Below are 12,840 nucleotides of genomic sequence, written 5' to 3' on the forward strand. Positions count from 1 at the left end.
AAAGTGAGCGAATCCAATCGGAGTGCAGATAATTTAGAAATCAGACGACAGTGGGGTACACGATCAAATGCTTTTGAAAAATCGAGAAAAATGCAGTCAGTCTGAAGGTTATTGTTCATGTTGCAATGTAGTTCTGACGTAAATTCCAGCAGCTGTGTTTCGCACGAAAAACCTTTTCTAAATCCATGTTGGTTGATAAAAATGTAATGGTTAGATTCTAAGTGCCTGAAAACATGAGAAGCGATTATATGTTCCAGGAGTTTGCAGCAGATGCACGTGAGAGAGATGGGGCGATAACTTTCGGGTGAATGTTTATCGCCGGCTTTAAACACAGGGACTATTTTACCAATCTTCCAGTCAATGGGAAGCTGGCCTGTTGCTAATGATTGTCTGAAAAGGTGATACAGGATATTAACAGAAACAGAAAGGGTGTTTTTCAGAAGTTTGGAATTTATACCGTCAATGCCAGCTGAAGTAGATAGTTTAAGATTAGTGACAAGAAGTGCGATACCCTCAGGCGTTATTTCAATACGTTGCATGTAACCTATGTTGAGATCGGGAACGTTCGGAACGTCAACGTGGTCTTCCCGGGTGAAAACGGATGAAAAGAAGGTGTTAAATGCTGAGGTGCAATGACTATCTGAGAGGGGAGCATGGTGATCATCTAGCAAGGAAATCTGTTTAACATCGTGTTCCGCGGATATTTGATTCCAGAATTTTCTAGGATTTGATTTCAGAAGGGAAGGCAAATCATTAGAGAAATACTTTAGTTTAGCTGATTTAATTGTGGAACAGTATATTTTCAGAACATTTTTGTACGCCTCCCATGCAGAGGACGTACCAAGTCGTTTAGCCGCGCAGCATAGACGCTTCTTTTTATTTCTGAGCTGCCGGATGGATTTAGTAAACCAGGGGTTTGTTTTATCATTTTTGACCGAAACAAGTGAAATATACCGGTTTGCCAGTGCGCATAATTTGTCTCTGTACAGCATCCAGTTATCATTGATCAATTTGTCTCTGTACAGCATCAGTTATCTTGTGTGTGAGTTATCATCTCACACACAAGACTGTAGTTACATTGTCTCAAATGATAGCTTTCGTACCCTACAGAAGCACTGTGCTTCGCAGTTGCTAGGGCTCAGAAGCACTGCTGGTAGAACCAATAAAAAAGTGTAGTGCCCCTTGCTATAGGGTCACAGCAATGTGGGTTAATATACGATGGAGCCATAAGATAAAGAAAAAACAATCTGCCAAATAAACACAACATGGCTGCACCCACAAGGTAGAAGAACATTTTAGTAAAGGAAAAAAAGCCATTCACCCATTTCCAGCTGAAAACTATTGAACAACTTAATAAAAATTACTCCGAAAGAAAAGCTTCTTCACAGACAATTTCTCTTAGACTGAAGTACAAATCCGAAACTACGGCTAGTATTCAGCCAACTCAAAAGTGTTTTTTGGAATTTCCCCAAGATATTCCCATGAACTTCCTTGTAGTTTTTGGCTATGAATTGATGGATAGCTATTTTCCCTTTCATGTTTGTAGTGTACACATATCCCGAAGGAGTACGGCAACCAGCGTGGGTTCGGTCTTAGCGAGCAATACGACTGCGTTCACCGTCGCCTTGCGTGACTAACACCGCTGCACACGTTTCTTCAGACAGCTAAGGCACCGAGCGCCGCGTGGCAAGTACACAGTACTGCTCTCAAACAAGTCACAACACTTTATTGCCTATGGCAACACCAAAAAACGCAGTACACCGCCCGTTGCAAAAGGAGGCAGGAAAACAAATGAGACTTATCTATGCCATGGGCGAAAAGTACAACCCAAAGGGTGCCGCGAGCACATCTCCGTGGACAAAAGGGTTCACGGTAATACGACGCTGAGAGAAATAGGCCCTCACAACTAAGCTGCGCACTCTCATAATAAAAGACAAGAGGGCCCGATCGCTCGAGCAAGGGAAAACTTCGCTCACGTTAGCTTCGAGAGGTACCGGTCGACGTAGTACGACCACGCGCGAAAACACTGCACCACTTTTCGGCCTAGCGATTGGAAGGGGCCACGAAAGGTAAGCCTTCGTCGTGGGCACAAGGCACTGTTGGCGAGTCCGAACGAACTCCAAACAAAGAGAACCGACGGACCAGAAAGAAATTTGTGCTCACGCTTCGATGTCCAAAGAGTTTCGTACTTCTGCCACATGTGCCAAACGTCTCAGGAGACTTTGCACGACACCACAGTCAACATCTGCTACCGAGTGAGAAGGGTTAATGTTGCTCCCGCTCCCCTGGTGCCAACGAACCATGGAGGAGGGGGAGAGTCATGTTAGGACATGTGGTTGGCAGAAATAGGCGAAGAAGCCTGCGCAATGGCGACGGGCCAGCTTCAATCCTCACATGTTCTAGAGCAGTTACTGCACAGTTGAAGCTATTCAAGCTTCTTGTCAATAAAGTAAATGGCAACATGCAAGTGATTGATGCAATAAAATGATTAAACTACACTACACTACACTACTAGGTAGAAAAATTAAGCAAGTAATAGAGATATACAAAACAATGATTACAATTGTCCATATTTTGCTGCCTACAAGACTGACTTGACCAAACCCTTCCACAATGTTTAGTACTACTGTATTTGGGGCTAACACTTCATAAAGTCCATAATATCTCACCTTTGTCTTTATCTTAATGTATAAAATTAAATGGGCCAAAACACAGCAGAAGTGCAGTTAAGGTGGCCAATAGGGCCCTATATAATGCAGTGGCACAGAATTGCTAATGACAACAAATGAGGGAAAGAAGTGTAAGTTTAAGGGCTCTTTATCTTTGTTATACCCAATATTTATGAGAACTAACACACAATGATGCCAACAGAAGTAAAGCGGATATTATAAGAAGTAATTGTAATGAAAATATGAAGAAAGAAAAGTGGACGAAATGATAACTTGCTGCCAGTGGGATCCAAACCTGCAACCTTCGAAGAAGACTTTCACTTCTTTCCTTCCTTAATGATGAGGGTCTCATTATGGCAGACTCAGACTTGATGCCTTCAGCTAGAATACGAGGGATCACTTGTCAGCTGCCAGCTCGTAACAACATTACGTGCTACGTGACGACAACACACAAAAAGAGTGTATCAAACTCGCCGCAATGGCAACAGGTGGCGCTGACCAACATTCTCATGTTGACCAACGCTCTCAATGAAACGATTAGACCAACGCTCTCAATAAAAGATTAGACCAACGCTCTCAATGAAAGATTAGACCGATGCTCCCAATAAAAAGATTAGAAGAAAGGAAGCTCAGTGGCTGGCAGAAATACATAAAAAAGATAGAAAGGCAACTGCAAAATTTTGGAACCATCTAAACTCCCTAAGAAATGAGACGAGCCTACAGCAGAGGTTTATAACTACAGCCCAAGGTGCTAGGCTAGAAGGGGACGAAGCTATTGAATATATAAGAACAAGGGTGTCAGAAAAATTTCAACAAAGAAGTGCTTTATGCACCACAATAGACAAGGATGAATCAAGTGGCGCAATGGCTCCATTTTCGCGAGAGTGAGACAAGGCTGAGAAGAGGGTTCCTAGTTGCACATCAACAGGCCAAGATGGCATTCCAATTATGCTGATAAAGACATTAGATCCGAAGTCTAAGCAGGCTTTGAGAGAGGCAGTGAGTAAAATAATAATCGATGGAGAAGTCCCCGATGGATAGAAACTTAGCAGGATGAGCATGATTTATAAAGGAAAGGGGGACAAAGCTGACATAAGCAACTACCGTCCTATAACAATGACATCAGTGGTCTACAAGCTGGCGATGCAGATTATGAAGGAAAGACTGCAGGCATGGATAGAGGATGAGAGGGTGCTGGGGGAACTGCAGAATGGGTTTCGGAAACACAGGAGGTTGGAAGACAATCTGTTCTCACTGACGCAGTGCATCGAAATAGCAGAAAAGAAACACAGGCCTCTGTGGCTAGCATTTTTGGATATCAAGGGAGAGTACGATAGCGTGGTTAAAGAGGACTTGTGGGGAATACTGGACACACTATGTGCGGAAGATGGAGTCACTAATCTTTTAAAGAATATCTATAAAGGTAACAAGGCAGTTATAAAGTGGGAAAAACAGATATCCAAGCCTGCAGAGGTAAAACGGGGGCTTAGGCAGGGGTGTCCTCTGTCACCCTTATTATTCATGATGTACCAACAAGGATTAGAGGCCAAATTAGAGGAAAGTGGACTGGGCTTCAACCTCTCTTTTGTCAAACAAGAAAAACTCATTGAACAGGCACTACCAGCATTGATGTACGCAGATAGTATAGTGCTAATAGCCGACAACAAGGAAGATTTGCAGAGATTGATGGACATCTGCGGTAATGAGGGGGATAGGTTAGATTTCAGATTCAGTAAGGAAAAATCTGCACTCATAATTTTTAATGACAATGAAGGTAGTGAGCTTAGAATACAGGAGGTCACGCTAGAGATAACAGATAAATATAAATATCTGGGCGTTTAAATAAGTAATGGGGCAGAGTACCTAAGGGAACACGAAATATACGTGGCGACTAAAGCTAACAGGAATGCAGCGGTGATGAAAAACGGGGCACTGTGGAATTACAATAGGTATGATGTTGTGAGAGCAATATAGAAAGGGGTCATGGTTCCTGGTCTGACGTTCGGCAATGCGGTCTTGTGCTTGATCAGAAGTTCAAGCAAGATTAGAAATTAAGCAACGTGGAATAGGTAGGCATGCCTTAGGAGCTCATGGGAACACATCAAATAAGAAAGAACAAGGTGATATGGGATGGACATTTGAGGGCAGGGAAGCTAGCAGCAAGATAAAATTTGAGAAGCGATTGAGAGAAATGGGGGAGGAGCGTTGGGCTAGGAAGGTACTCAGCTACTTGTGCATGAAGAATCTCGATACAAAATGTAGGAAGTGAACCAGAAAATTGACTGGTAAATACTTGGAAAACAGCAAGGGGCCAAACCAAACAGAATTATCGGTTAAGAAGGTGAAGGAAGCTGAGACCGACATGTGGAGAATCGGCATGATTAAGAAGTTCGCACTAGAGATCTATCGAACTTTTAAGCAGGAAATTGCCAAGGAAAGGATCTATGATAATCCTCGGGGTAGTTCTCTACTGTTTGAGGCGAGGACTGGAGTATTGCAAACCAAGACATATCGAGCCAAATACGAAGGGGTAGACACAGTATGCAGTGCGTGTGGAGAGGAAGAGGAAAGTGCCGAACACTTGATAATGTTCTGTAAAGGGCTTCACCCTATAGTTCAGGATGATGGCGCACAGTTTTTCAAAGCACTGGGGTTTAGGAACAGGGAGGGCAAGATAGACTTTAAGCGGGTAGAATTAACTATAAGGAGGTTATCCGATTGGTGGCTAAAGTCAAGGCACGAGTGAAAATTAAACCATTCACTGCAAAGTACGAATCCTGAACCTCACTATTTAAAGAAAAAAAAATCTAGTTTTTCGTTCATTAAGTATTACGGCTTGGTGGCGCTAGCCACCGCCCGATCTAAAGGGTAGAGCCATATCCATCCATCCATGTTTAAATGCACATATATACACTGCAAAGTGGACGGGGGGTAGACTGCCACCACATCTGCGGTAGAGCATCGAACGTGCTATTTGAAGGTCGCAGGTTCAGATCCTGCCGGAAGCAAGTTGTTATTTCATCCACATTTCTTTCTTCACATTTGCATTACAATTACATCTGATAACATCCTCTATAGGTACTTTGGTCTTGGCATCATTGTCCGCAAGTTCGCATAATTACAATGACAACAAAGCACATTGTGAACATGAAGCAAGCCAACATTCATAAAAATTCACTCACGACTTTGAGGGTGCACCAAGGGACCTCACATACTCCGCAAGGTCTTGATACTGAAACAAGACTACTTTTTGTGTACTTGTACAAAGAAACACAGTACACAGTAGGGCCACGTAATAACCTCTCCCATTTCTTCATTGACTTTTCAGCCATGTCAAAAGCAGGAACAGCTTTGACATGAGTATCTCTCTCTGCCTTTTAGTTGTGCTAAAGTCATGCCTCCTTGCCTTCACATTCTACGACGAAGCAGAGGAGCAGCGGCACAGAGTGAAAATTGTCCATCACATAGTAATAGCTAGACAGCCTACATGCTGATCGAACTGCGTAGCTGAAATTCTATGCTATACCAACCACAATTTCCCCAATAAAAGCTACAAAGCCAATTCCTTCAACAATTTGCAGAATAGGAAAAACACGCGAATACACCCAGACCACTGCTTGCAGGAAGCGCGAGTCCTTTCACATTTTAATCTAAAACGTGTCCTTTCCACACTACACTTGGTCAAAAGTGAACACTAGCCAAATGTTTTGCATTTTTTCACAGCTTCACTTTTGTATTGTATTAGATTTGTATTAGTAAACTCAAGTGTTTCCGTGGTTACGGTGCAGATAGCTGATTAGTTGGAGAATGCCTCGAGTGTAAATTCGCTCCCCACTTAACTGTATAGTCCCTTGTTTAGTGAAGGTATAAATTATATGTAAGAAATTCAAGAAAAAATGTGGAGAAATCGTCGGCTGCCCAAACTTTGAGATTTTCCTGGTAACTTCCACAAACTGTTACAATAGCCTGCTTTTGTTTAAAACGTACACCTTAAACATGCAATAACATCAGGGGCACACATATTGACAAGGACACCTGCTCAGAAGTCATGTGATTAACATGTCTACGCAAATGCCCCATGGCGGGCACCACCAGCACTTTAAAGACTCCGTATGATCAAAACTGACAAATAAATGTGTGCTAAGCAATCTCTGGGTAATCTAGTAGCCGGTGGTTTTGAACAAATGAAAGATGAAACCCAAATATCAGTGCACATGAATGTGTTTCAAGAAAAGTACATAATGAGTCTCCTTTTCTTAGAGCCTCGAGTTCGTGTGTACTGTTCCCATCTTGGCCATTTCTGCTTTCAACCAAGATTTGTCAGGCCTTCGGAAATCCCTCACAATTACTACTGAACAACATTCAGTGGCATCCCGCCAAAACGCGTGCACATTGTGTCCTGTCCTGTCCTCAGGGCTTCGTACCTTTTTTAAAGAATGTGCATGAGCCCAAAGATACTTCAACAGAGAAATGCATACACAGCTGAGACTGAGCAGGCTATTCTAATAATGTAAAAACATGATGGGTTGTTATAGATCGGGGCAAACGATATTGTTATCATAGACCTTTAGCTACAACATCTTGGCCCTTTGCAATGACTTGGTTCTCTGCATTCATGAGCTTCATTATGTATGGGGAGAGCTACGATTGACTGAAAATAGTGCTCCAGTGGTACTGACATTTAACATGTCTTAGAGCGTCATGACTTGCATTTAAACAATGTGTGGTTTGTTTCTGAAATACCGTACTCCAGGTCCCGTAAAGAGTGAAAGAGTGTCGCCAAAGGTGACTGCCTAGCAAAGGCTGACCACCTAGCATCCATGCTACCACTTATTGCGCAGCCTTTGTAAGAAAAATTTGCAGTCAGCATTCTTATAATGTTACATATAAAGTACAAATGTGTTAAATGTACGAGAAAGAACTAGAAGAAGCATAGGTGATTAGTAAATGTCGTGGGAGCAACAAGATGACTAACACCACGATTGTGAGATGGTTGTAAAAGGCACTAGCACCAGAAGGTGTGATCATTGAACAACCAGACATGTCTGGCCACCTTGTGTGCATGGTCTCTGTGTGCCAAATGTTGGATTATCTCATAGAAGCTGCATGTAATTCATGAGCTCTGCTATGCTTTCACCGTTCATCACGCTAGTTTTGATACTGCAGCCACAGTTTGAAGTCATCGAGCTAAATATGTCAATATTTGTCAGTGTGTGCACTATACAATGCATAAAAATTAAATTGTCAACACTTATAGTAATATTTAGAGGTGCTAGAACTGTGAAACCTACTTTTTGCAGTTGTCTATTGCATTTGCGATCAGTACTCTACCTTCCAAGAAAAATTCAACTTCTTTCCCTACCAGCTGAAGCACACAGCTGTAGAATTAGTGGTTTTTCCAACCCAGAATGAAATGGTCACAGAGAAATGAAGCAGCGTTTGGGCATATGCCCCTTGCTCTGTGTGCGTGTGTGTGTGTGCATGTGTGTGTGTGCACACGTGTATTAGAGAGTCTTTAAGTTTCGATACTCAATCATCATCCAGCTGCACTAGCATGTGCATCTGGCTTTTCACAACACACAATAGTCTTAATTTTGACATTTCTGGCTGGATTATTAGACCGTTGCACCAAGAGGCAAATGTTTTAGATACTGAATACTTTGTACAGTCGGTCTTGCTTTTCTGGGCAATGCTCCTCTAATAATGCTCATAAACCTGCATTATCAATAAAGCTAATGTCGAAACTAGTAAACAAGTATTGATCAAATTTCTTTCCAAGCCACTCACGGATTCCACCGCTGGGAGGGTCCCTTCGCCGCAGCACGCTCCCTGCTCCCCGCTGGAATGGTAACAGAAGAAAGACATGCATGAGAGGACAAAATGAAGCACCAAAAAACCGCTAGACTACATCAGCTAGAACAGTGCTGCACCATTTGCTACTCTTGCATTTGGATCATCCACTAGTACGAAGAAACCCATCTAGCCCAAAGTTTGAACAGACTAAGTATTAACATCTAAGCTACAAAAGGAATTGCTCAGCGTAGTTACACCAAACAACCTTTAACAAAAAAAAAGTTATGCGACACTACTTTGTTGAACTGTAGAAGGATATAAATGTGGGCATGTTCTTCTGCAAGAATTAAGAGAAGAAAACTACATTAAAATATAGCGTGACAAAGAAACAGTGCCACGGTCTGTATAGTTACTTTTGTCCAGCCTTTTAGTGCTGTTGGCTGGTCTTGACCTGTTTCAATAATGCATGGCATTGTAAAATTAGTGCAGAAATTATGCCTGCAGCTCTGTTCCTTGTGCATTTTTGCTTCAATTCCATCACGTAACTCTGCCTTATAGAAAGAAATACTATTATAGTCCATAAACTGTCGCTATGTAATATATTGGAAAAAATAGGTAAGGTAAAAAGAAATGACACCTTTTTCCGGCAAAGCAGGGTGTCTTCGCTCTGCTTTGCCGTTCCAGAGGCCACAAGATTGCGCGCACTTCTGCCAAACCAGAACCAGCCAGAACCACTCCACCAATGGCGAAAGAACTCGTAAAAGTGAAGACAACTGCTTCCGTGCATACAAACATCGCAACACGGTACTCTACTGCGGCACTCACCAATCAAGCACCCAAGACGGTGCTTGTCAAGGGCGGCTATGAAATGTTTCTGGCAGGTGGCACTGCCTATCTTGAGCTGGTAGAGAATCTCAACCACGCTGCGAGTTGAAATGAATAGTAGCCAATGATAGCCAAAGTAGGTGACACCCACTACTGCAAGGTAGACATTGGTCTCTCACAGAAATATGGTGGTGTAGTTGGCGAGATGTAGCCAGAAATCTCAAACATGAAGGGTCACACCGAGAGACCTGTCGAATCATTCCCAATTCACTACACTTTCTCGAGGTCATCTGCGACGTGTCCTTGACAGAGAGAAGACCAATGCCCATATTCAGTGACACTTGAATGCAGTGAGCTGTCTACGGGTGAAAGAAAGATGCGGATAGATGGCTCTTCAGTCGCCAGGACGTCACTTGAGTATAACGAGCAATAACTGTCTAGTGGGAACCCTACAGGCAATAAGTTCTTGAGCCTTCCTTCTTGTTCTCAGGCCCCACGGCACTGCATCGACCAGACATTGCCGCCTTGTGCTTCCACCCATTATGGAGACTTGGGCTAGTCTATAGTCATGACAAAAGCCATAGTGCAACCTGGAGACAAAGGACAAAATAATGTTGAATTAAAATGGCAGATTCGGAGCAGCCGATTGACTCTGTGAGTGAGCACTCCACTCTGGCGTAGAGCAACGCCTCCAAATACGCAATTGGAACACAGTCCACACCGCCGGAGCAAGCATGGAAGCTAGGAGCAAGCGAAAGTCCCTGAGTTGCCCAGAACACCTCACGTGTAGTTATTCCAATCCGCTGACTCCGCTGTCGAATTCTGTTGAACTACCACTCATACATAGCAGTTTCAGTGTCAGTGACATGATCCGATCAACTGCTCGTGAAGGAACTGGAGCTTCCCGACTCGAAACTGTCGCGAATCACGCGACGGTGGCGGTGCCAACGTATGTAGTTGTTCTGTGGTGCCACCAAGTGGGCAAACGTGTCAAAAGGAAGTGGGTCATGCAGGGTTCAGTTCCAATGTGCCGATTTCAGCGGAGCAACTTTTCCTGCTCCTCGGAGTTACTCCCACTCTGAATCCCCTCAGACTCTCTCATTGGAACACCTTGACACCCGCCCTCACTCTGTCGTTGGAACACACTTGCTCCAATAGGAGCAGAAAAACTTTCTCTGGCTCTGCAATAGGCAATATGCGAAATTAACAGCGCCATCTAGTGAACGCAGCAGGTACCCTATCCGCCATTTTGATGCTGGCGAGGCTCGACCACTACGCACGGGCGACCCGCATGCGAGCGTACCACGGAACGTACGCGCTTCGACGCTTCGACTGTCGCAGTCAGATTTTTTTTTTTGCTGGCGAAATGCCAGTACACTGCTGTGTACCGCTGTGCAAGCAGCGCGGAGTCACAGACAGCGATGGGAGCAAGGTATGTGGCATGAATTACGTTTTCGCAGCGATCATTTAAACGCAAAACAGGGTATGGCGTGCAGAAGCTTTATGGGCACATTCTAGGTTGCATGAATCTCCGCGGTGCACGGGCTGCACGAGAGCAATGCAGGACTAACCATTTTTCTGTGTTACTCAGACAGGCCGTGTTTTTATAGGTTTGTCAGCTTTGCGGCTAGGTGTTTTCACTACGTCGGCCCTCTCCACGACAGTGGTGCTCTTCGATTTACCGTCTCGGACTCGCCGAGAAGCTGTCCGGCATTCGAATTTCCCTATGGCTTCGGGGAATCCTCGGACTACCCGCGGCGAGTCCCAGATGGTAAATCGAAGAGCCCCGGTGATTCTCTGCAGTCGAGTGGAGAGTGCGCCGCTGCTGTTGGGGTAACTAGTGTGATAGAACCGAATTGTTAGGACGGGCTGTTTTGTGATGAGATTACACCATGTAGGTAGACGACGTATAAATGTTATTTTTGAAGGTGATTGCGCACAGAGACGTGTAGAGCTTCCGCTACTCCGAGTAACATGCCGTACACGCATCCTAGAAAGGCAACTCGGTTGCTTGTCCGCGTTCAGGCTCCGTTGTGTCCCCAAGTACGGTCACCGCGCAGCAATAAAACTGTCATTCGGAAGATGAGGGCTATGCCCACTTTCGAACAGAAAAGTATCTGCTCAGGCGCTTAACTTCAGTTCCCCCAACGTGCGCGGACGCAACTTTTCCATTCGGTCCTCTCTCACCGATATTCCTTTACTAACGAAATAAAATCGAAAAGATAGCGGGGCGCGCTGCCGTAGGTTTGGAAAACTGGCACCATGAGTATCGCCAGGGCTTGACTGAATGACGTTCTGCATGAGTTCAGAGCGCGGCAGTTCCATTTATTCGTGAGACGGGATTCATTCTCTGCATTTTAGTCTCTTCGGCTCAGTTGTGTTGCAGCTGTTTGGTTGTGTTGCAACTCACCTCACCTGAAAAATGTTTCATGTTGCATTATCAAACATACAGCTGTGGAGGCAGCCATAACTTAGTTGTACGGGATTCTGCCTTTTGGCTGCCTTAGACTCGCAGATCATAGAAACCTTTGAAGCTACCTGGAGATAAAAAATAACTGATTTAAATTCCCCCCAGTGTCCACAAGTGACTAATGCCTCTTAAGGCTTGCTGTGAAGGGCCATATCTAGGAAAGGCTGCTAGAAAAGGGGAGTGTGCGCAGAAAAAACTGAGGGGGGTGGGTCACATTACAAGTGCATCATTAGTCCTGCAATGCACGTATTAGTGTGACCTCTATTCTTTGTGAGATGAATTTGTGATAGTGCCTGTGTTTGTAAACAACAATCAAACAGCTAAGAGAAACCTAGCTCATGACGTCGCACTGAATGTTTGTTTGCTTATATCTTGTAGGTATCCTTCCACCGCTTTCCGAAAGATGCAATGATATACAAGAAGTGGATTGTTGCGATCAAGAGGGATGAAGGCCCGGAATTTCAAGTCGGCAAGTCAACGAAGGTCTGCTCGAAGCATTTTAGGTCATCGGACTTTATACCTAGCGTTGCGAGTGGCCGCAGCCTCCTTCGGGACTCGGCAGTTCCGTCAGTTTTTGCTTTTTCCAAGGAAAAGAAAGAACGGAAGCCCCCAAAGCCACGTGCTTCACCACAAGTAAGAAGCCAAAACCCGGTTCTAGGCCCAGGAGTGCTAGGCGATGAGCTTATGCATAGCCCAGATGAAGTGAAGGCAGCACCGGTAGGTCTAGAGGAACCCACTAGGCTCAACAGCTCACTTGAAGGGGAAAATGCACGTTTGGCCGAAACGATAAAACAGAAAAACAACGAAATCGCACGGCTTTGAGACGAGCTTTGCCAAATCAAGGAGCAGCTTGTTGCTGCAAAAGGAATCATCGGGCAACTGGGCTTCGAAAAGGCGTCCTTGAGTTACCAACTTGCTGCTGAAAGAGAACGAACGGCTCCCTTCACAGTGGAACGGTTCAAGGACTGCGACGAAGACATGCTATTTTACACTGGGCTGCCAAGCTACAACCATTTCAAAAAACTTCTGGTCTACTTGAACCCCGGTGATGATGGGTGCAACGTTCTACGTTCAGAACGTACA

The 12,840-nt window shown here is 44.4% G+C and overlaps 2 protein-coding genes across 5 annotated transcripts in view; one reads left to right on the plus strand and one right to left on the minus strand.

Annotated features, from left to right (window-relative positions):
* Positions 1-12,840, minus strand: part of LOC142776555 (uncharacterized) — an 81,561-nt gene that overhangs the window by 43,712 nt on the left and 25,009 nt on the right. For all 4 annotated transcript variants that reach the window (XM_075880425.1, XM_075880424.1, XM_075880426.1 and 1 more), the window contains 2 exons: positions 8,457-8,508; positions 5,852-5,901 (listed from right to left, as the gene is read on the minus strand). In XM_075880425.1, the coding sequence (XP_075736540.1) occupies positions 5,852-5,901; positions 8,457-8,508 (102 nt within the window). The remainder of the gene's footprint in view (positions 1-5,851; positions 5,902-8,456; positions 8,509-12,840) is intronic.
* On the plus strand, positions 10,654-12,579 carry LOC142777062 (THAP domain-containing protein 1-like). The gene is made up of 2 exons (XM_075881360.1): positions 10,654-10,719; positions 12,136-12,579. The coding sequence occupies exons 1-2, from the start codon at positions 10,654-10,656 to the stop codon at positions 12,577-12,579; spliced, it is 510 nt and encodes a 169-aa protein (XP_075737475.1).

The sequence above is a fragment of the Rhipicephalus microplus genome, chromosome X (genome assembly GCF_043290135.1).
Source record: "Rhipicephalus microplus isolate Deutch F79 chromosome X, USDA_Rmic, whole genome shotgun sequence".
NCBI lineage: Eukaryota > Metazoa > Arthropoda > Arachnida > Ixodida > Ixodidae > Rhipicephalus > Rhipicephalus microplus.

Bases quoted from the DNA above. Each gene is read 5' to 3' on its own strand.
- LOC142777062 (XM_075881360.1), top strand. From the start codon at position 10,654: ATGCCAGTACACTGCTGTGTACCGCTGTGCAAGCAGCGCGGAGTCACA. The intron at 10,720-12,135 runs GTATGTGGCATG...TATATCTTGTAG, and splicing joins CAGACAGCGATGGGAGCAAG to GTATCCTTCCACCGCTTTCC.